The sequence below is a fragment of the Diadema antillarum genome, unplaced genomic scaffold, assembly GCF_040938485.1.
Source record: "Diadema antillarum isolate AM-2024a unplaced genomic scaffold, OU_Dant_1.0 seq00000526_RagTag, whole genome shotgun sequence".
NCBI classification, from domain to species: Eukaryota; Metazoa; Echinodermata; class Echinoidea; order Diadematoida; family Diadematidae; genus Diadema; species Diadema antillarum.
Window position 1 is genome coordinate 1,634,730 of NW_027271478.1, and position 24,153 is coordinate 1,658,882.

General features: G+C 40.4%; 1 protein-coding gene across 1 annotated transcript; it reads left to right on the forward strand.

Moving 5' to 3' along the window:
* The first annotated feature begins 359 nt into the window (after positions 1 to 359).
* Positions 360 to 13,287, forward strand: LOC139734439 (mannose-6-phosphate isomerase-like). Its single transcript, XM_071645223.1, has 8 exons — positions 360 to 470; positions 5,032 to 5,159; positions 6,444 to 6,644; positions 8,186 to 8,327; positions 9,112 to 9,309; positions 11,128 to 11,301; positions 12,349 to 12,557; positions 13,066 to 13,287. The coding sequence occupies exons 1-8, from the start codon at positions 455 to 457 to the stop codon at positions 13,285 to 13,287; spliced, it is 1,290 nt and encodes a 429-aa protein (XP_071501324.1). The 5' UTR covers positions 360 to 454.
* The last annotated feature ends 10,866 nt before the right edge of the window (positions 13,288 to 24,153 follow it).

The following is a 24,153-nucleotide window of genomic DNA, read 5'->3' on the forward strand; positions in this document are numbered from 1 at the left end:
AATCGAGGATTTGTATATTTCAAACAGCATTGGCAGGAAAGGTTGTTATGTACATAAACCTCCCTCCCCTCCGCCCCTCCCCCCACCCCCCCCCCCCCCCGCCGTTCATCCCAGTTAGAACTAACAGAGAACAGAGAAAATGAACAGAACTACCTCCCTGATCAGACAGATAGACCAGTCAAAGGAACATCCTATCACGTAGACATACATATAACAGTAATTATATCCGCATTCCAAAGTCATCAACATGTGAACGAGCGTTTTACCTCCAGTCCCTCGCTCGTTCGCGCCTGCATGCACGGTACACAGGTGCACCTACGCATGGGTGCACCACTGCACCCCACCCCCATCATTGCTCCTGAAGGAAATGCAGCAACGTGTCAGAGAGGGACCCAAACAAAACCTGACAAATTAGAGCTGTCTTACACTGACATCGTGTTTATTCCATTTAAGAATGGCTTTTCCAGCTGGTAAGAAGGATTTTGAGCATTTTCGTGGCATTATAAAGTAATACGTTACTATCACAGTGTTAAAAAACGCTCATAAACGACACAACTATCGCAAACAACGAAATGTCAGTCCGATGTATTCAAAATCGTGTTGGAAGAAATGTCAGTTGTGGTTGCCTTGGACTTGGCCTTCTTTGCTTGAATTCCTCTAACTGCAACAGCGACCCCAACACGTTTGTAACTGGTTACAGCGACCCACAACGGGGTTAGAATTCCTCCAGTCAGGAGAACTGCCGAAGTTGCAGAGTTGGCTAGAAACTTGTGAGGTTTTTTGAACGAATACTAGAATCTAGACACTGCACAGTCACATCATCCCTGGTTACAAAGTGCAATGATGATGCATTGATGGACGCACAATTGAATTGTACATTTGTTACCTGGTATGTGGTATGTACGTCAAGAAGACATGCCTGTGAGCTCTAGAGCTTTCCAAAGCTCTAGAGATGGATCTCTAGATTCTTCTACATGCCTAGAGAAGAAAGATCGGTTGATAAATAGATTATTGAACAGTGAGGGGTTTCTCAAGTCTGAGAGGGAGATAGCAGAATTCTTCTTGTAGGTAGATGTCTACTCCTCAATGTTCCGTCTGGAACCAAACGAGGAGGAAAGGGGGAGTGCGCGACATGTTGCTCTGTTAGTCCTTGTAGCTTGAGTCTTGGTTGTGAAAAAAAAAATGGTTGCTTGAAGTTTAAAAGTGTCGTTGTTGGCTGTGCTTTGAATGTCTGGTGGTATGAGTTCCAATCCTTGATGGTACGGGGAATATAGGAGTGTTTGAAACAGTTGGTACAGATGAAGTATTGGATGAAAGTGTTTCCTGAAGTGCATCTGGTGGCTCGCGTGGCTGGACGTAGGTAGTCCGACTCTGGCGGGGCCAAGTGCCCCCCCCCCCCCCCCCCCCCAGGCCTTGTGCAACACACTGACTCTTGAAGCTTTCCTTCGGATCGAAAGCAAGTCCCAGCCTAACCCCTGCATAAGTTTTGTGGCACTAGTGGTTTGTCTGTGGTCATTGCATACCATTCTAGCTGCAACAAGATCCAAGAAGAGTGAGTCGGCTAAAACACTCAGGTGGTGTTGTAGATGTGGTGAGATGTTTTGTCCCATTGTTTTAGCCACTTGGTGAGAAAGCTGTCTCTGAGGGTTTTGTACCATGAGCAGTCACCCACCAAGTGGGTCACTGTTTGAATGGTACAACGACAGGGGCATCCTGGGCTTTGCCTTGTTCTACCTGGATCTGGATGTGGATGTAGTACAGTGCAGGACCTTTTGGTATAAGGCACCGGGTGAGAGGGGGCACCGGGTGAGAGGGGGCACCGGGTGAGAGGGGGCGCAGGTTTTGTAGTCGAATCGAAGATGACTCTTCTCAATCTTTGCTTTGAATACTTCAGGTGATATACTGTTAATGACTTTGATGTAGAGCTGGTTCCAAGCCAGGGTTGTTTCCCCCCCTCCCCCCCCCCCCCCAAAAAAAAAAAAATCTAGCGCTCTGTTTTACATGTCTAACCGAGTAAAAGTTTTGTATGATTTGTAGCATATTTTTTGACAATATTGTCTACGTTACAATCTTTGAATTTTTTGCTGTAATATTTCACTTTGGTCGTACTTTTGAAAGAAGTTTTCAACTGGTATGAGGTAGGGCTGGGACCAACCCTACTTTGAAGAAGGATGTTAATCTCAGGATCTGGCGTCTCGAGGCAAGAGTTGGCAGATTCAGTTTCTCCTTCATTTGGGTGACACAGCCAGGATCACTGGAGGTGTAGTCACTTCATCAGTCTTATGGTGTGTAGGCGTTCATACAGGGCAAGCTTGTTTTTACGGTTCTTCACGGTATTATTTATTGGCATGTGGGAGATGGCATCCATGAGCAGTCTCCATTTGACTTTGTCGTGAGGGAGTAGGAGGATTTTCCTCAGGAAGTGTGAGGAACTGCTTGTCAGATTCATGAGTGACTGTGAAGAGCTTGGCAAGTATGGAGACCGCCTTATTTGCTGTTTTGTGAGGGAGGCCAAGGATAGCTTTGAACATGCTACACTGCGTTCTGTCGAGGTTGGCGAATTTACCTTGAAGGCCACACCTCGCTACTACAGTCATGGTAGTACATTACTGTAGATAGTGTGGTGTTGCAGGGTTAAGGGAGTCCCTTGGGACCCCTTTAAAAACTCAAGTTTCGATTATTTTCTTCTGAGGCTTAGGAGTGTGGGGGCATCAGTGGCAATTTGTGGTAGTTTGTTCCAGATGTTGACAACTCTCTGGCTATAGAAGTTCTTCCTAATGCCAAGGCGGCTTCTTGTTTTGGTTAGTTTCATGGAATGACTTCTTGTTTTATTCATTCTGGCAATCTCAAAATAATTCTCTGGTTTGGATTAAGTCGATTTGTTTCGTTATCCTGTAAGTTTGAAGTAAGTCTCCTCTCTCTCTTCTTTTCTCCAGAGTAGTTAGTTTCAGTTTTGCTAGTCTCTCTTCATATGGCAGACGATGAATGTTTGGGATGAATTTTGTGACTCTAGCTTGGACTTCTTCCAACACCTTTTCGTCTTTTTCGAGGTATGGGCTCCACGTCTGCATGGCATAGTCTAGATGGGGTCTGACGAGTGATTTGTACAGTCCAAGGATCACCTCTCTACTCCTGAAAGTGAAGTTCCGTTTGATCATTCCCAGTGTCCGATTTCCTTCATTTGCTGCTGCAGCACAGTGGGTGCCCACTTTCAGGGACTTGTTGACTAGTACCCCCGAGGTCCTTTTCTTCTGTACTTTCCTTTAGCTGGGAGTTGTCCATTGTGTAAGTGTAGTGTGGATTATTCTTTCCAAAATGCATGACTCGACATTTGTCTGCGCTGTACCTCATCTGCCATATGTTTGCCCATTTGTGGAGGTGGCTGATACTGTATTGCATGTCTGTTCTGTCACTATCTGATTGCACTGGGTGGATTAGCTTAGTATCATCAGCAAACTTACAATCTGTTGATTTGTCATTTAGTCCAAATTCCAGTCATATGAGCATTCGTTTGCTCATATGACAAACATCCACTCCATACATTTGTAGAGCATGCGTGGAGGACAGGAACACTTCCAGAGGGCATCGACTTTACGTGGAGTAGGTCCGCCCCGGTGAGCCCCTGCACCAGCAAGGGCATACAATGTTTTCCTACCTTTTGATGTCATTGTTGGAGTAGGGTCACAGAAGGAAAAAGTATGGTTAATGCCCAGATGTGGGTGTGCCTCCACCAGTGCAATAGTGTCTCCACCAAGATGCCATCAGTTTGATGGGCTGTGTGCAGAAGAAGAGATGATGGCACTCTTTGAGGGATTGATCTTATACTTCCACTTGTAAGAGTACTTGTAAGTGACATCCAGCATGGTTTGTAGGTCTTCTGGCTTTGAACTGATAAGTGTCACATCATGTGCAAGGACCAGGGTACCGAGGAATTCATGGCCTAGGGAGCGTCCTATGTTTGTTGATCTCAGGGCCTTAATGAGACCATCTATGTACACCAGGTACAGGCATGGTGATAAAACCCCACCTTGTCTCATGCCGTGAGTGACAGGAAAGGCAGAGACTCCAACCCCAAGCACCTTCTGATCTGGAGATTCTCCTGCCTGAAACCCCTAAAAAACGGGAGACTCCACGTTGATATGCGCGAAGCGTGAAGTTCCTTGCGTTCGGGGTCCAGGGCCCGCTGGGCCCTCGAAGCTCTAGGGTTCAAGATGCTCTCTCTTGCTATCTAAGGCTTATTTTTCAACATACAGTGGCTATAAGTAAGAAATCCTTTATAACGGGAGACACAGAGCCAGGGCAGGAGAAATTAAATCTCAAGCGGGAGAATGGGAGATTTTGCAAAAATGGGCTTTCGGCGAGAGATCTCCCGTCGAAAGCGGGAGAGTTGGAGTCTCTGGAAAGGGTTGGCTGAGAATTCCATTCCGTAGAGCCATGCTCTCTAGTCTTCAATACAGGTTCCTCAGGATTTTCTAGAGGTTTCCTTGGATGCCTGGCTTATGGAGCATGGGAAAAGAGTCCATCGTGCCAGACAGTATCGAATGCCTTGGTGGCATCCAGCAGAGCAGTGCAGGTATCCTGTCGCTTTGCAGAGTTCATCTCCGTGATTGTGTTGCAGGAGAGAGTTGTCGTGATGAATGAGTAGTCTTTCTGAAAGCCTGATGGAAGGATGTTTGCGATTTCTCTTTGGAGCAGAAATTGCTCTGAACTTACCTCTGTCAATCAATGTACATCTGCTTCGCGAATTCGTGAGTAGTTGTTACAATTTATGTCGGTCATACTAACCTCCACTAACCAGCGCAGAAAAGCTTTCCCCACTACTACGTATGACTCAAGATTTCTTACATGCGTAAGATTTTTCTGGGTATTTTCATTCCCTTTTCTACCCGTGACAAACTTTGCATGTCATTGCCTTTCAGGAGCATTCTGTTTTTTACAAAGACTAGATCTCCTGTTGAGGATATCATAATGAGTGATGAAAAGGAAAAGTTGCTCATGATTTACAGTCGTATACCTTCCCTATTCCCATAGTTGTTACTCTTCAGTGCGCGGTACAGCAGTATGCATGGGGCCGTATAGGCAGTGACAGCGCTGTGGCTACCCTGAGCCAGAGCGGCAGCAAGACATTTGAGATGAAGGCGGACCAACCTTATGCAGAGGTAAGTCCTTGTCCTTTTTGCAATTGCATAATTCCCACCCAGTTTTATGTGATCCTGTAACTGAATTCTACTTTTTGTTTATAAATATTAGATACTCGCTTTAACCAGTTGAGGACGAGTCCAGAGTATACTTGGGCAGGGGTCTATGGGAAATGTGTGTTGTACCAAAATCAGCCTGTCCTCAATGGGTTAATAGGTTACATCCAATTGGTTCCATCGTACTGGATCATGGCTTGTAATTGGCTTCTGTGTAGATTTATTTTTTCTCATCATGCTCTTATCAAATGAGGGATAACATAAGGGTAAGTGTCCTGAGGTTATTTTTCTAGGGATAAGTGTCCTGGAATAAGCATCCAAGGAGATTACTGTAAAACATGATATATTCGCGGCATGAATTTTTCGCGAATTGGAGCCGACAGCCTTTTTCGTGGCATGAAATTTTCGCGAAGTGCCACTGGCGTTCAATGCATATAGTGTAAACAAGGACTTTCGCGTGCATTTTAATTTCGCGAATCTTGGCGCTCGCGAAATTCGCGAAATTAAAGTGCACGCGAAAATTCCTCGTTTTACAGTATGAGGATAAATGTTGTGGAGGATATTGTCCTAGGCCCAGAGGGAGTAGTGTCTTGTACCTTTTTTTTGTGATATATTGAATGCACCTTCCATAATAATTATATTGTTTATCATTAATGACACTTTATTGCAACAAATGATGTACATACACACACACACACACACACACACACACACAAATGGACACAACCTGGATAGGTATTATTGTGTATTGTAGTTTTGTACTTTGATTTCATTTAATTTCTTTGGTGATTATTCTTTTTATTTTGTTTAGTAAATGTGATCTTTAACACAGCTTTATATTTGTTCTATTATTCACTCATGAGGGGTCCAAAACATACAAGACAAGCCTTTTGGCAGATACAGCCATTTCCATCATAATTAGCAACTTGCACTTTAGTTTACTAATGTATTTTGTTATTTTCAGTTCATGACAAGAATACTGTATTCCATTTGTTCCTTTCTGGTTGTTTGGTATGTCATTGTATATGGAGCTGCATAAACGATGAACTTGTGTCATTGCTGATGATGTAATAATTAATCTAATTAAATAAAAAAAAAGAAATAAAGACCATGCATTTATTGCCAAATGTCATTCATATTTCACTGTGCCTGTCACTGGCAATTATGCACCACAAGAAGTATGTATTTTTTGTGATGATTGACAAAATACAGTACTGATTTGATTTTTCATTTCCAATTGTAAAATAGCTGTGGATGGGAACGCATCCCAAGGGTCCGTCGTCCGTGAGCAGCTCAGCACGCGCTGGTATGCTCCTCAGTGACTGGATCGCCAAGAAGCCGGAGTGCCTGGGGTCAAAGGTCAGGGCCAAGTTTGGCGACCAGCTTCCATTCCTGTTCAAGGTCCTCTCCGTCAACAAATCCCTTTCCATTCAGGCTCACCCGAACAAGGTAAGCATCAAGGTGTCATGCGCCAAGCCTATAATCTAGGCAGAGGATTCAGCTATTGTCTTTGCTGTTACGCTAAACGTCTGAAGCGGCGAGACTATTGTCTTTGCCAAGCAATATGTCTGATGCGGTGATACCATAAACAGTGGAAGCATCCACCGCCTATATCCATGTGTCTTGCTTTAGTCGTTGTTTTCTTATTATTGACTATGAGTCAGCAGTTTTTCCTACCCAAACTCCCACTGATTCATAGTTGATAATGAGAAAAGGTCGACTAAAGCAAGATGAGTGGATATAGGTGGTGGATACTTTGCAGGCATCCATTAGTCTCGCCGCATCAGACATGTTGCTTAGCGAAGAAAACAGTCCCGCTGCATCAGATGTTTAGTGTGAAACGGACAGTAAAGACTGTAGCTGCATCTTCCGCTTGGATTATAGGCTGTCATGCACCTGGCATGCACAATGTTTTAGATGTGATAAATGCACCTCATTCTTGATGTTGAGAACTTGTCTGACAATAGAGGGCGACAACAGAGTTTATAATGTTCTCATTCTCAGGAAATGGGGGTATTCCAGTTGACTGCGCTCTACAGTCATATTGCACTAGTTGTTTGAATGTTGTGCCATCTCCTCGTTTCACACACAGTTGTCATGAAGTGAGAGAGAGGAAAATGGTGCGAGCTTTGGCAGCTGCCCAGTGAATGACAAAATATCTGCTTGGATCCGTGAGAAGGACTCACAGAGAATTTTTAAATCCTGTCTGGAAGTCACTTGAAAGTATTTCAGTGCCCACTAGCTCTGATCCTTTACACCTGATATGTTATTCACACAGGATCATCTCTTCAAGCCAAAGAAGTGAGAATGGCATTGTGGATTCTGCCTGATATGATCCCGGTTCAGATAGATCAGAAGAATATGAAATACAAAAAATATGGTAAAGCCACATGATTATGGACATCGACAGTGAGTCCTTGTCGCTCACTGCTTCCTGTTCCCTCCCCTTTCCGTTATCGTCTTTACGAAATGATTTTTTTATTTTACTGTATACCTCTGTGCATTCCTCAAAATAGTTGCATAGTTGAACAATAATGTTTCCCCAAGTCATGTATTAAACCTTATGCTAATACACCTCAGAGTTTAAACAAAGATAAATATAAGATAACTAATCCCATGTCACTTGAGAATATGCTCCCCCTTTTATACCAAGAATAACAGTTAGAAATTGTTTTGAGGTCTAAATAAATTCATTGGAAATCTATAGTATCTTTTTACTCTGAGGCAAGGTCTTAATTACGTACTTTGACAATATACCAGTGCAAGGTATCAAATTATCAGGGTTAGAAAAGGGAGACTCAAACTTTAATTGTTGTTAGTTGAATGCTGTACCCTTTTCAACCATGCCAAAACAAGAAAAAAATTAATGAACCATACTTTTTTAAAAATCACTTCTTCAAGTTATTGTGATCACATACCAGCATTCCATTGGCTTTTTGATTCATTATATTTCCTGGTGGATATTTTTCATCGTTTGTTTGTTTTTTAAGGCACATGCTGAACAGTTACATGCAGAGAGACCAGACAAGTACCCAGACCCCAACCACAAACCAGAGATGGCCCTTGCTCTGACGCCCTTCGAGGGCATGAATGGCTTTAGACCGGTCAAGCAGATTTGTGCCTTTCTGGACAGTAAGTTTCTCGTCAGCCATTGTTGGCACAGAGAAGAGAATGACAAGCATCTCAGGGAGAACAATAATGATGACGATTTTCCAGAATGTTATCATCATTCTTGAATTTCCTCGCAATTAAAGTTGTCAGATTATGATTACGTTCTGATTTCTTTTAATATACATCTCCAGAGGGAAAGTGTAGAGATCTCAGGTAAAATGCAGGTAGAATGTAGCCTCTATGTTTTCTCCACATTACACTGAAGCGGGAGAGTTATAGCAGGTTTTCTGATCATGAATAGATTGATCATCATAACACAGAATTTTGATAGCAAGAAAGTGATGACTTTTAGCTCATCAAATCCTGGAAAAACACATGTTATAGTTTTATGCTATCTCTCTTTATGGTAATTTTTGACTATTCATTTTCAGTATTTTATAAGGTTGAATGAAAAATACTTTTTCATTCGAGCCCTGTATTATTAACTTATAATGGCTTGGGTTGCAGAATTTTCAAGTCTCTTAATCGTTCAACCTAGGACTGTTTTTTAAAGTGCCAAAGCGTTTTGGATGATAAGTGTTCTTTTTCTCTCTCTATTTAGAAATATTGTTTCATTTTCTTTTAGTAATTCTTTGGAGATTCAATGAATTTAACTAGTTCCATCTAATTTTTCACCGGTGTAAGATAATGCTGTGAAATTCAGAGGTGCCAATTTAGTGATTACAGGGTGATTATTTCTGCAGCAACATTTCTCAATGATCAATACACTTCATCTTTTGATGCAAATCTCACCCTTTGCACACAGCGGTGCCAGAACTGAGAGTTGTCGTCGGTGAAGAAGCTGCGTCGGAATTGAAGGCCGCCCTGGCAGCCAGTGGGGGTGAAGGGAAGACCGAGGAATGCCGTGCTGCCCTCAGGAAGTGTTTCTCTGCCATTATGACTAGGGACATCAGTGAGATGACGGCCCAGTTAGAGACACTCATCAAACGTCTTCAAGCTGAAGGTCAGGACAAACTCATAATCTCACATTTTTAGCTCACCTGAGCCGAGTGAGCTATTGCGATCGCTCTTCGTCCGTCGTCCGTCGTCCGTCGTCCGTCGTCTGTCGTGCGTAAACTTTTCACATTTTCATCTTCTTCATGAGAACCCCATGACCGACTTTCACCAAACTTGGCAGGTAGCATCCCTAGGGGGATAGGATCTCAATTTGTTCAAATGGGCACCATGGCCCACCTGGGGGGGGGGGGGGGGGGGGGGGGGCCCAGGGGGGCCCAAACACCCTAAAATTAAGGAATCTTTAAAAATCTTCTCTAGAACCAGAAGTGATAGGGCTTAGTTGATACTATGAGTAAGTACATTGATGACTGTAGTTTCAAGTTTGTTCATGGGGGAATCAGAGGTGCCCCCCTTGGGACTCAGGGGAGGGGGGGGGGGGGGGGAGGGGTCCTAATGGGGCCTAAATTGTACATTTTCATCTTCACTTTGAGATTGCCATGTCTGATTTTCACCAAACTTGGTAGGTAGCATCCCTAGGGGGATAGGATCTCAATTTGTTCAAATGGGCACCGTGGCCCACCTGGGGGGTCCCCAGGGGGCCCAAACCCCTTAAAATTAAAGAACCTTTAAAAATCTTCTCTAGAACCAGAAGTGATAGGGCTTAGATGATACTAGTATGAGTTAGTACGTTGACGACTGTAGTTTCAAGTTTGTTCATGGGGTTGGCAGAATCAGGGGTGCCCCCCCCCCCCCCCCCCTTTTGGGACCCAGGAGAGGGGATGGGGAGAAGTACTACAGTTGTAATGGAGCCTGAATTGTACATGTTCATCTTCTTGAAAACCTCATGATGAATTTTGACCAAACTTAGCAGGTACAGTTATAGCATCCCTAGGGGGATAGAATCTCAATTTCTTCAAATGGGCACCATATTCCTCTTGGGGGGGGGGGGGGGGGAGGGGGGAGGGATCCATATGCAGACCTAAGTTTCCAATGTTCTCAGGTAAGAGTGTGCAAGAATGCATGGAAGGTGAAATTGCGATACTCGGGTGAGCGCGTGACCCCCGGGTCTCTTGTATTCAGATGCTGTTTTTTTTTCTTCTTTATTATATTTATGCAGAAAGTTTTCCATGATTTGTTGCTGTAGTCATAGTGTATTGGTTTATATTTGACCCAAGTCAAGAAAATATTTCATGATATAATATTATATCCTTCATGAACGAAATCCTGTTCAGTGATTGGTCTACATAATGTCATGTGAACAAACATGACATTACTATGTTGAAGACAAAATGCCAATGGAGAAAAATATGGTATACTGTGATGTCATATTCATGGAATAGTGCACTATACCATGAATATGACGTCTTAGATATTTTTATTATTATTTTTTTTTTTTTGTCGATAGAGTGTGTGAAGTGCTGTTGGTTTTGGCCTTGTGTAATGTGTAAATTGCGTTCACTCTGGTACACTGTTTGACTGCACTGTTATGTGTAAATATTTTCATTTTAAGAAGTTTACTATTCTTTTTCATATTAATGTTTGTTGGAGGGATATAAAGCAAATATTTGCTCATATCCTCATGCCGAATATTGTGTATGCATTCTGAAATATATTGTTGCAAGTAAACATAAATCCTCTCTTGTAGGAAGCCTCATATTTAGTTGCCATGTATTACTCCCAAGTGAACTAAGTCACATACTCCTCGAACCCTTTTATAGTGTTCAGTGAAAAAGCAAACCAAAGGAGTAACTTACAGCTAGTTTGAGGCTTGTTTCAGGATTGATTTAGTGTATTGATTTTATGTTGTTTTTGCTGCGAAATACAGAGGCGGCTGGTAAGGATCTGACCCAGAACAACGGAGCTCTGGTGCTACGGCTGCAGGGGCAGTTCCCCGGTGATGTCGGCTGCTTCGTGTCCTACCTCTTCAACCATGTGATCCTGGAACCAGGCCAGGCCATGTTTCTCGGGCCCAATGAGCCTCATGCATACCTGTCAGGCAGTGAGTTAAAGGCCACATCACTTTTAGAATTATTTCATCCTTATCCTTATTGGACAGGTTAACACTCGGTGTAATGCTGCGTTTACACCATGTTCCCCAGCGGCCATGGCAATCACTTTAGACAATGCTTTGGGACGGGATGGGCAAATGGGACAGGCCGTGATTGCCGTGGATGCTGTGTCAGATTTTTAGAATGTTAAAAAATTTGCCATGACAGTCGGGGGTGCTATTGAGAAACCTTGTAGGCTGTAATAAAATGGAGTGAATGCAATGAAACATGATAGCACATAACATGCCATAACGAAACTTGGAGGTGGTCTGTAGCGGGACGCTATGGAAAACATAGTGTAGTCTAGCCTGACCAGATGCTGTGAGAAGGGCATCTGATAGCTACATGTTCACTGGAGCCAGGACTGGAATGAACAAGAATAGAATACGAAGGGGTAAAACAGGAGAATGTCCCATCTACCCATGGCGCACTACGTTTTGGGCACACGGGGCTGCTATGCCCTTCCGAAACATAGTGTAAACGTGGCATGAAATTTCTGGATGATAATGGTTGCCAATGACATATTGATATATTGATAATTTCACCATCACTGTTCAATTTTATTACCCATTTCACTAAATTACATCCATTACCTATTGTCAAATCATATACATGGAAATCTGACTTACATTACCCAATATGAATTCATCAATAAACAAGATATAAACTTAAGGTTATTTTGTATTAAAGGAAAAAGCATTTCTGTGATGATAATAATAGTCATTCTGATGATGACTGACAATACTATTATTGTTCTTATTATTATCATTGTTATCATGATGATTATATTGTTGTAGTTGTTATTATCACTCATCTTTCTGTGATCGTCATCATCAAAGATACCAGGGATTAACCCATTGAGGAGGGACTGATTTTGCTACAACACACATTTCCCATAGACACTTGCCCGAGTATACTCTGGACTCGTCCTCAACGGGTTAAGGCAGTTGAAATGGTATACTGGTATTCTGAGAATAGTCGTGTGTCTTGCATTGCAGATTGCATGGAGTGTATGGCATGCTCGGACAACGTGGTCAGGGCAGGCCTAACCCCAAAGTTCAAGGACATTCCCACCCTGTGTGACATGCTGACCTACCTCCCGTCCACCCCGGCAGAGAGGGTATTTCCCAGCAGGACCGACCCCTCAGATCCCACCCTCACCATTTACGACCCTCCCGTGCCTGACTTTGCAGTGGCAAGGATAAAGGTTTGAGAATTTCTCACTTGCATGGAGTGTAGCCTTTCTTTGGGGCAGAGCTCTAAAAGTTTCTTAGTGTTAATGCCCGCACTCATTTTTTCAACTGTCTGTGAAGAAATGTGGATATTGATGTGGGTAATCAGGTTTATGCGAAAGCTTTCTTAATGTTTTAAATAAAGAAATTATGTAATCAAAGACTGAATGTAGCATAGCTTGGAATTCATACTTTTGTTGAAACTCTTTGGAGTGTGTTGTTGAATGTTTTTGGGGTTGCACCATGTACATTGTAGTAGTAGTGGTCTTTAAAAGGACTGTTCAGAATGAATGATGATAAGTGAGTAGAAAGTTGAGGAGGGGTCTTCTTTTGACATTAACAAGTTTCTTGTGAAATTTATGCAAAGTAAATTAATGATCAGTACTGTGTGTATGAGTGACCAGTCAATATCTTAGGAAATTCATCTTTTCATGTATTTTTTGTTTTGTATTTTTCCCCTTCTTTTTTCTTTTTATCTGACAGGTGCCAGCAGAGCAGACCAGTTACACTCTGAGAGCGGAGGATAGCGCGAGCATCGTCATTGTCATCGAGGGAGATGGAGCGGTGACGCACCCCTCCCTGGGAGATGGACAGAGCCTGCCGTTCTGCAAGGGGTCAGTACTCTTCCTCTCAGCCAATCAGACGCTGTCGTTCACTCTGCAGTCCGGCCTGCTGGCTTTCAGGGCATTCTGTCCACTGGACTGACTCCCGCTAGGTGAGCACTTGTAGAGCGGTGCGTCAAAACGTTGATACTGGCAATCCAGGGTTGTTGATTTTGATGACAAAAATAGGCCAACTTTATAGACTCGTCACTTAATATTGCTCTTTGAATAGTGTAATGAATACATATTTTGATATCTTTTGTATATCAGTCTGTTTTTTGAAGCAGCGTTGGACAGTCTTCTTTAGACTTTAGGAATGAAGGTGCTATTGATCATCAGCTCTGTGTACATTTGATGGAAATTAAAACAGATTTGAACATTGTCTCCAAATCATTTAAGCAATATTTGTAGTGTGTGCTCCAGTTTCTGTCCACATGTAGTACACTGTCAATGGCAGAATGCTTTGTTGTGTGATTACACTTCTTCCATGGATCTGAGATTCATGTAAATGACTTATTTGTATAAAAGTTTGATAATAGAGATGACAAAGATATATAAATCTATGATCAAATCAAAGAAATCTCAGACGACAATAGTAACCTACTTTCTAAAGTTCTAGCAATATCTATCAATTCTAAAGCTCCTCCTCCACCAACCCCCCCCCCCCCATTTAATTGCCATTTCTGTACTATATTCAGAAATTGGCATGGACCACATTTGGTCGACATCTGAGGTATTGTGTAAAACAAGTAGTGTATGGTCTTAGCCCATGCAGTGGAACAAGATTTATTATTTTGTGAGAGAAGAGACACTCTATTCAAATCGGTTTTGCCTTGTTGAATGGAGCACCTCATCTTTCACCTTGCACGAAATCGTGTACCATTGTACTTGGGACCATTTAATACTATTTGTGTAAAAGTGTATACCTTTATGGGTGTGTCTTTATAATATGGTTGCTAGGAGTGACATTAAATGCTGCACAGAACTTGATGCACATTAATCCTTTGGGTGCTTTGAGTACTGATTGACACAGAAAACCTCATAGCACTGTACACACTATCCAAAGTCCTTGGTACAGGAGGGGTTAACGGAGTACTCTGCCCCTGCATATGCAGTTTCCATGCATGCTTGGGTGTCTTCCATCCTGGTACTATAGAAAGCACACTGCAGCGTTAAGCAGGCTTTCACTGATGTACAGTTTTTTGGTACATCTCGCAAGAAAGTCTGCTGACATAGCATCAACCAGAAGGTGTTGCCATTTTGATCTACAATGGGTTCATTCTTCTTTTCATTTGAGACCCCTCGGATGCTGCTGTTTATGCCATATACAGTATATTGCAAGGGCAAGACTTTGGGATCTTCGACTAGAAAGCCAACTTTCATGAGTGCGTGGTCTAGAACCACAGTGTGGAGTGAAAAAAAAAAGTGTTATCCTTTTCGAAAAAACAAAGTTAGCACTTTCCCATCTTGCAGGCAACTATATTGCATATGTGTTCTGGAAAGCAATGTGTTGATGTGTTATTAATTTACGAATATCAGTCAACTTGTGAAGTTTGCAAACTGTTTGGTGTATACAGTATGCAACAGAGGGTTTATGCCTTTGAATCAGTGTTTCTGCCACTTCTGTTTTGTTCAAATCATTGTCTAAATTTGGATCGATGCAAATTCAATTTTAATCCAATATATGGAAAAATTGTTCAACACTTCTGTATCAAGTAATGTTTTTTTTTCTGAAGAGTTTTGCATGGTATTTAAGGCTGAATTTATGATATGAGTGCATTAAAAATTATCCAAATCTATATATAAATACCAAACTTTGAGCTGTAATTATATGTAGAATACATTACTTAATATGTATACTGTGAACTTTAGGTCTTATGTGCATTTAGGACAGCAATACCGAAGGTAATGTAAAGAGCTCAGTACAATCTTTACATAGAGTTCTTGTGTGTAATTACCAAACAGCATTTGCCGCCACCAAATATCGAGCAATTATTTTCATATATGCTATGGTTGTATGTGTGTGAACCTAAATTGGCAAGTTGCAGAATGGGATTTAAAAAAAAAAAAAAGAAAAAAAATTTCTTCTTATGCCATTCACACATGCTTTACAGAGCAAAGTATTGCATGATTTGTTAAACAAAGAAAAAAAATTCAAGCAGGGCCAATTTTTTTTTTTTTTTTTTTTTTTTGCACTGTGATGCATATCATAAGAATAAATGATTTTTGAAAATGATTAATATCAGGTGTGTATGAGAATGGGACTAAAGACCTATTATTGACCTTGCGATCCTCAAAAGCGGCCCTTTTTCTCGCTCTATCCAGACCATGCACTGGGTTACTTGGGCCTCCTATGACCCCCACTATTTAGTACACAGGTGGTCCTGAGGAACTTTCACATTTGCAAGGGCTTGCATGATGTCTGCACTTGCTCATTACCGAGTCAACAGGGTATCCTTATGCAGTTTTAGTGATCTGGTGGTAAAGGTACTACTACCACGTCCAGAGATTCTGTAGCCAGTTGGTAGACAACTTGTGATATATATATGACTATTACATCCTTATAATGTGATTTCATATGGACTGCCTAAAGTCCAAACGCCCTCATACAGGGTCCAAGTCATGTGGTCCAGTAAAGTTTTCATGTGACTGTGGCTATTGCTATTACAGTGGAAATTTTCGCAGGTTGGAAGTTTTCGCCTGATATGTGCAACATTAAAGTAGTGTGAAAGTAAAAACATGCAAATCTTTTGGTTAGTCACCATAGCAACGATGAGCTGTAAAGTGCTCGCTCAATTGTCGGTACCATCCAGGGAATTAAAAACGTGAAATTCATTTTAGGTACTCGTTCAAGTGTGAAAAAATAATTGAGAGAAAATTTCCATTTATATGCCAGTAATTTGTCAATTGAGATCCAGAAAGCCATTTGATTCCATAGACCTTTAACTTCACTTGCAGCCTTCTGTTGCTCATATGACAATATTTATTTTATTGTGCAGAGTCCCTTTCCATTTTAACACTGCTCTTTTCACATTCAGAAAGTTAAAATTTTCCAATTTTAGTTCCTTATTTTGTAACCTCAAAGTAAGAGTAGCGTGACATATCGAGCTGTCATCACGTAAATGCTGATCCACTAAGTTGACATGTGACTGAAAATGCATTCTATATTTGTCTAGAATGGAAACAATGAAAAACATGAAATATACTAAAAGCACAGTACTGCATGAAAAAAGGAGATAATTCAAGTGTTCTGTAATATAAATGAAATCAGCTGATGGCCTTGTAAATTTTTTGATGAGAAAGAAATCTACCTATATTTTTGATAGAACCATTTTAATAGAATAAATGGCACTTGATAGGTTATAGACTCACTAGCTGGTTTTTGTGTGTCTCAGAAGTGTACCATCTTAATTTGAATATATTTGCAACTATAACACTGTACTGAACAGTGATATTTGTGTTATCTTATTATGATTCTTTGTGGACCCACACTGTTCCATATATGTTTTTTGGTCTCATAAATTTTCTTAGTTGTTTTGATCGTCAGAAAAGCATTGATAGTTTCGAACCAGCATTACTGCCACTTGAAAATCCACCTCAAGCACAGGTAGTCATATGAACATACTTGTCATATGAATATATTCTGCATGAAGGATGGCATGGTGCAAAATAGAGAGCAATGAAAAGCCTTTGAGCTAATACTCATGAAAAAATGCTTTGGTAAAAGCACTAGGACCATTTACACTTACAATGAAATACTGTGGTAGTTTGAAAATTGAATGCAAATGCCTCGCAAAATACTGACATGGTATTTAGGGCGGTAATCTAGACTTTGTGCAAATTACTAGTATGCATGCAACATTTGAGTGTGAATCCTGTCACGAAATACCACTCACCGCACTGCAGTGCATTTCTTACATGACCTGACGCACTTCCTGTATTCTCCTCGTAGGAGATAAAATGCGTATGAGCAGCGCTTACCTAGGAGAGGTGTACTCTCGGGCCAGGCGGGTGTTTCATAAAGCTGTTCTTAAAGTTATGAACGACTTAAGAACGACTGGTGATCAGTTCTGATGTGCCATGCATATCAGAATTTCAATAATTCAGCACAAGAACTGATCACCAGTCATTCTTAAGTCGTTCATAACCTTAAGAACAGCTTTATGAAACATTCCCCTGGAATACCATGGTCTTTCCTGAATGAGGATAATACCAACTGCAATACCGTGGTATCTAGTGCTGTAAAAGTGGAAATTTTTGTGGTGTTGAAAGTTTCGCAGCCAGAAACCAGCGCAAAAATAAAAGCGTGCGAATATTTTTGCTTTCAATGTGTTCCAGTAGTGCATGTCTTGATACCGGAGATGTAAAAACAGGTGAAACTCTTCTTACCTTGCGGAGTGCAAAATATCATGTATGCCAAAATATCTACTTTTCCAGTACTGTGGTAAGTTGCCATTTAGAACAGAGACAGCAGATTACCAGGGTATGTATTACTACATTAATTCTTTTATGAATGCATCTAGTGTCATAGCATGATACAACCCAAGGAGATTGCGCTTTTTATAGATTTGATGCCTCTATTCTGGATTTTAGAAGCACAAGTGCATGTTATAGAGACGTAAAACTGTTGGACACGTATGCATTTAACTCATACTAGGTAATTCTTTGTGTGGGTGTTGTGCTTGTTACCCTACCAGGAGTAAGTGCCACACTTTCCTTTTCTACCGACATTTGATATGGACATGCAATATTGATACCGATATCAGTGGTTCATTTCACTGCCATAATTCCTTCCTTAATCATTTTGCAGGGTGTATCATGTCTACTTTGTAGTGATATGGGCATTCTTTGAGAAGTTCGCACCAGCAGCTGGGTTTACTCTACTTAATGTTCAAAAAAATAAACATCAGAAAGAAGAGAATATCTGTTGCAGCTATCTGCTAATGTACTTCATTCAAAGATGGAGACTCATCTATCTCTGACATTTGCAATATAAGGATTACATACCTCTGCGAACCAATAAAACCGAATGAGTGCCAGTTAATAATTGTCAGTGTTAGGAAATATATGGCGACTTTAGTCTTTGAGTTGTTTATAACACACAAAGTTCATCTAGTGACAATTTGTTTCGCAAATGTGATTGATACATTATCTGTGCAATGTAATGAATGAAATAATTAAAAATGTTGTTGATGTAGTAAATCATAGCTGTGCATGTATTTTATTCTAGGTAAGTCAGCGTTCCATATGAGAGTGTCGGAAGCATGGGTGGACAGTACCATTTGTGTGTGAGCGCCCTCTATTGTCCTTATTATCACCATGTCTGGCTAATGGGGAGGGGGAAATACCTGTAAGCCAGTTTAGAGTTAGCTCATGTGCATATGGGTACAAATGACCCTTCTTATTTCCTCGGTTGTTTAGGCACTCCACTCATTTTCAGCGCGCAAAATGTATAAGCTTGCCAGACGTAACAATATCTATTATATGGAATTCATCAGTCATGGTCAAACAAGGATAAACTTATATAGACCAGCTGACCAGAATGTTCCATCAATTAACACTGAGGAAAGCAACCACTTCATTATATTGCATTGAATGTATTAACACTCTTTCTTTTGTTTTTCTGTTGATTTTGCCAAATACCACTTTTGCTGTCAGGTGGATGTGCTAGCAAGCACCATTTATAAGGATTACTTGAATAATCATGACATCACAGATGCTTTTATCTCAGTGAATTTAAAACCAACATGCCCTGTTGGTACAAATGACCCTTTTCTGCTATACGTGGAGTAGAACCCTGAACTGGCTTACAATTTTCTTGCCACATGTTCTGTATGGTTTGATCATGAAGTCAAGGCAGTCAAGAGAAGACAAGAAAGTTGTCAAAACTTTGACAGGTACTTCTGCTATGTGATTAGATAAGAAAAATATATATATATTGATGACTATAAAGATATTATACCTGCCCCATGTGTCATAGCACATACATAAGATAAAGTTAGGGGGGAAAGAAAAAATGTAACTTACAAACAGCTCCGCATTCAATTTTCACAACAGGCAGGTGGAACTGAATGCAACTACAGTCAACCACACCAAAGTCAAATCCAAAAGGACCAGAGAAAATCCCTTGACTTAAATGAATTTCAACTTACACAGTAGAATTAACACGTCTACATCCATCCCAGGTAGAATTTTTTGTTTTGTTTTGTTTTGTTTTGTTTTTGTTAGCTGAGAACCAGAAGGGCACTATCATGTTCTAAGAATTGAGTGTAAATGAAAACTAAACAATAAATTTTCATGAAATGAAAAGTGAATGTAATCAAAAGTGGGTAGATATATAAGCATTTTTCCAAACATTGGGTAAAGAAAGTGCTCTTGTGGTTTTGAATAACATTTTACTGAAAATGAAAAAACAAAACAAAAAAACTTCAGAATTGACACCATAGTGAACAGGAGATCAAAATCGACAACTCAATATGCCCTGAAATTGCTATAATTTTAGAGCGTTTCTGGTTCTCAGTCAATGTTTTCCAACTTGTGTGAAGTTGACTTAGGCAAGTTTGATGGTATATTCAGAGGGGGGGGGGGGGGGATGGAGGGATGAATGAGAAGAGAGAGAGAGGGATGGTGGAGGAGGAGAGAAAGGAGAGTTAAGAAGTAGTGTAGAGACTTGCCACTTAGCGATGTCTTAAGATGATCTATTGCTGTTGAGAACATGCTGAAGGAAATCTTCTTTATCGTAAGCTGCTGGCACCACTGAAATTTCCTCGTTATATCAGGTATCTTGTTATATACGAGGGATAAAAACAAAAGAATAAAAAGGAATGGGACTTTCAAACATTACCTTGTTATACCTCGCTATATCAACCCTCATTATCACTAGGTTTCACTGTACTTCAAAAATTATGTAGAAGTCACTCGAGGTTTAAAGTGCATTGCCAGTACAAGTCAAATCAGAGGAATAGAATGATGGAAAGTTTCATCTATTAAATCTGGTATCAAATTAAGTTTTTGCGAACACCGATATTGGTCAAATTCATGTATTGGTGGGCAAATTTGATAAGAGGAGGATGTCATCACCTTTGCAACGAAATATTGGGAAACCCTGTTATAACGAGGTTGCCGGGACTGCCAATTTTGCATCCTTTTGACCAGTTACATACATAAATGTACTAAAAGAGACCAGCTAAAAATATATGTACAGTAATGGAAAATCAGGACCGGTGAAGTGATGCCTCGGTACCTTGCAAGCGAGCTTATTGTAACAGGGGTTTTCAAGTATTGTTGTGTTGCAATATCTCAGAAAGGAATGATTTCAAGGTGGGGTGTTTGTTTTGCTAAATTAGAAAGATCGGAATTTTTAGATTTGTGTGTGTTGCATTCCAGCAAATTAGAGAGTTGCATGGCAACATTACTACCTCATCTGATTTTGCATCACAGTGGACTCCCGTCATAACAAAGTCCTTGGGACCGGCAGTTTTTTTTACGTTATATCGAAATTTCGTTATAACCGAACAAATTAACAGTAAAAAACATAGAGCCGATAATGTTGCGGCCTGAATTTTTATTCCATCGTAACCGGAATTTCGTTATAACTGTGTTCGTTATAACGGGAGTGCACTGTATGTGCTTCCAGCCAATATGACTGATCTTATGGAAACTTGAAACTTTAAAAATCTGCAACTTTATTTCCAATTTTAGTTTGGACAAAAACTTTAACTGGATTGAGAGAAGTTAAGCAGCTTCACTTACTTCATATATTTTCACCCTCATTATTTATCATATGCTTCAATTATGATATACCGAAATTGATACTGTATAGGAGTGATAATTCAAGCCCGATTATGTTTTCTTGTCATTAAAAAAACCTCACAAACTATACCATTGCTCCAACAAGTCTAAACAAGTAGAACCCACATGGCTAGTTTGCTAAATTATTGTCTACAGCTAGAAAAGGGTTCTGAAAGAAATTTGCATGAGAAAAATCTAGACCAAACAAATTTTGATAGACTTTATTTAATTTCCTTTTTTTTGGGGGGGGGGGGGGGAGTTGGTCAAAATATACCACTGGCAATGTTTGCCGCTTCTCTTAGTTGACGTTTAATGCTCCATAAAGTGTCTTCATAGAAGTGTGATTTTTTTTTTTTTTTTTGGGGGGGGGGGTTGCTTGCTTGCTTAGATATGAACTTATCGTTTCTAGCTGGTTTTCTCAGAACAATTTTGAAACAGGCAGGGAAGGGATATGATGCAGAGAGGAATGGAAACACAAAAGGACACAGAAGAATGAGCAGATCGAGGACAAATCCTGAAATTTGATATTCCGTGGCAAGATGGAATTTAGTTTATTTCAAAACATTGCTGCAAATGGACAATTACTTTAAATGTATATTTTCATTAAAGACAGGTAATACATAATACATAACAAGTGAAATAAGATCCCAACAGTTAATAGTGCATAGTCACATGCTTTGTAATACACACAAACTACTACGCAAGTAAATAGATATCTTTTTTTTTTTTAAATCTTTATAAGTCATCAACATTTTTTTTTTTTTCGTCTTGTAATTGATAGATCTCCTAATCCACTTCAGTAGGTATTTCATAAAATTCTTTGGGCTATGAAACGTCCACTTGAAAATGGGAGATTACAGTCATGATGATGGTGATGATAATGACAATATTGGTGATGAGAACGACAGTAGTGAGAACGACAATGACGATGATCGTAACGAGAAAGAGAAATAGAAGGAGATAGATTGAGAGATGAAACAGAAGACACGAAAAAGGCCGTATATCTATCACAATGTGCTTTCTTGCTAACACACCTAAGTACCTATAACTCAAAAAGAGCAATAAAAAAAAAAAGGAATCTACAGTGGGTCATGTAGAAAATGCGTTCATGAGAAGGGAGGGAAACTATGCCTATATCCACCCATGGAAGAAGAAGTAATGATTTTTTTTCATAGGGTAAAGACATCACATCTACACACAGACAATATGGCCAAATTACCACATACGATTCGTTTGTACAAGTTTTTTTCTCGTTCATGATTTATTATAGATCAAGTCTGGAGCCTACGACTAATGACAAATTCAGTATGGAAGAATTATATGTTACAAGTTTATCATGTTAAATGTGACACAAATTGTGTGGTTAGAACAAGCAAACATGGCCTATAGAAAAAAAGAAAAGAAAAACAAAACATACTCTGTATACTTTTTCACACGAGTAGATATAACGCATCTTGATATTTCAACAAGAACAGAATAAAAATTAGAGGTTTAGATGATGAAACATTCAAATGTCCTTTTGTTTTAATTCGAGGACGGGGGAAGAAGACATATATGACATATGACACGGTGAGAAAATGATACAAGTTTGTTATATATTAACAGGATAAAAACTTTCGCTCACTAGCACGACGATTGTGTGATATTACACCGTACAATTAACAGATAAACAGTATCCTGCAAGGAAAATAAGTGTGTGATTTTCGCAACACACACACTTCCCAACCTGTCCTGTTCTTAGGGCGTGGAGTCTCGCAAAACGAGAGTAAGTATGCGGGTTATACCATTACACCCTCCTTATCTGAAATGAATGTCACAACTTTCCGGTGTTTAACGGTGCCTCGAAATCTTTGGACTCACTATGTGGATGACACTGGATGGACAGCGTGGTCTAAACGACTCTATAAATATCGACATCATTTGAGAATGGGGGCACTTTCAGACGCACTGTGAACACACTGTCAATAATAACTTTGCACACTTCAAAACAAAAACTCATGTCGAGGTATCTGGACAATACCACCTGAATAATCAGTTCTACTACCCACTCTACCACTTGAACAGTAAATTTCCCCGACAATAACCCTCCAGTAAATCTTGGGGGACATTTTTGTTTTGTTTGTTTTGTTTTTTTACAGCAAAGCATGGAAGCAATCATGGGGGGGGGGGGGGGGTGGGGAGTAATTGACCATGAATTTTGCACTTTTTGTGAAAATTATAAACTTAACAATTGACACTGACTGTATCACATGGAGCAGGCAAACTCTAAAATGAAGGACTTTTGTTACCACTGTGTACTTTTCACAGGGATAACGGCAGCAAATAAGGATCCCCCCTGATATTTGCATTTTTCGTATCACAGAGAGTTCACATGCTCACGACCAACCAGCTAGCATAACTCTCTCGGCACCGTCACCTCAAAAAAGCCCACAGACATTGTACAGAAACAAAATGGCCAGCAGCAATGAAAGGATTAACTGCCTCTTCTCTTGCCCTATGACATCACAATGTACAAAATATCAGTGGTTAAAACTCATAAATGCATTGATGCTTGCACTAGCATGGGAGGTGATGTACGGTGTAATGCGGCTACAAAATCTTGATGGCATGTTTAGATTAGATTTTCACGAAAAAATGTTTTGATTGAAGATTGTTTGGTCTGTATGTGTGATGAATGTGTAGCACGAACTTGTGTGATACGAACCTGTGTAATATACATTAACTCGGGTATTGTATGTCTGTCAAGTTGTAGCCCCGCCCAGAATGATTGCGAGGCATTAGTTTGGAAGAGTTGTTGCCAACCACAACCAACTGGAGTGACAATCTTCAATTGTTTTCCCCCTTTCAGTTCATCTCCCCCTTCCCCCACCTCTCTTGATTAACAGTATTGATGGAAGGTGTTTTGTCTGTGTGTGTGTGTGTGTGTGTGTGTGTGTGTGTGTGGCTGCACTCCTGTAGAATGCCAGATAATCATAATTTCTATTTATAATGTGAGCATTACAACATACATGTGCACAAAATGAGACTTCCAGAGAATTTCTAGTGAAATCTAACCATTTTTAAGAGAGATGAAATCTATAGCCAGAAAATTTCCGCATGCATGGCCTTCTACGGACCTGTTACAGAAATGATCTAGTGCCCCTGAAGCCAGGTTGGACGCTTTGCTTTATCTCCTGGC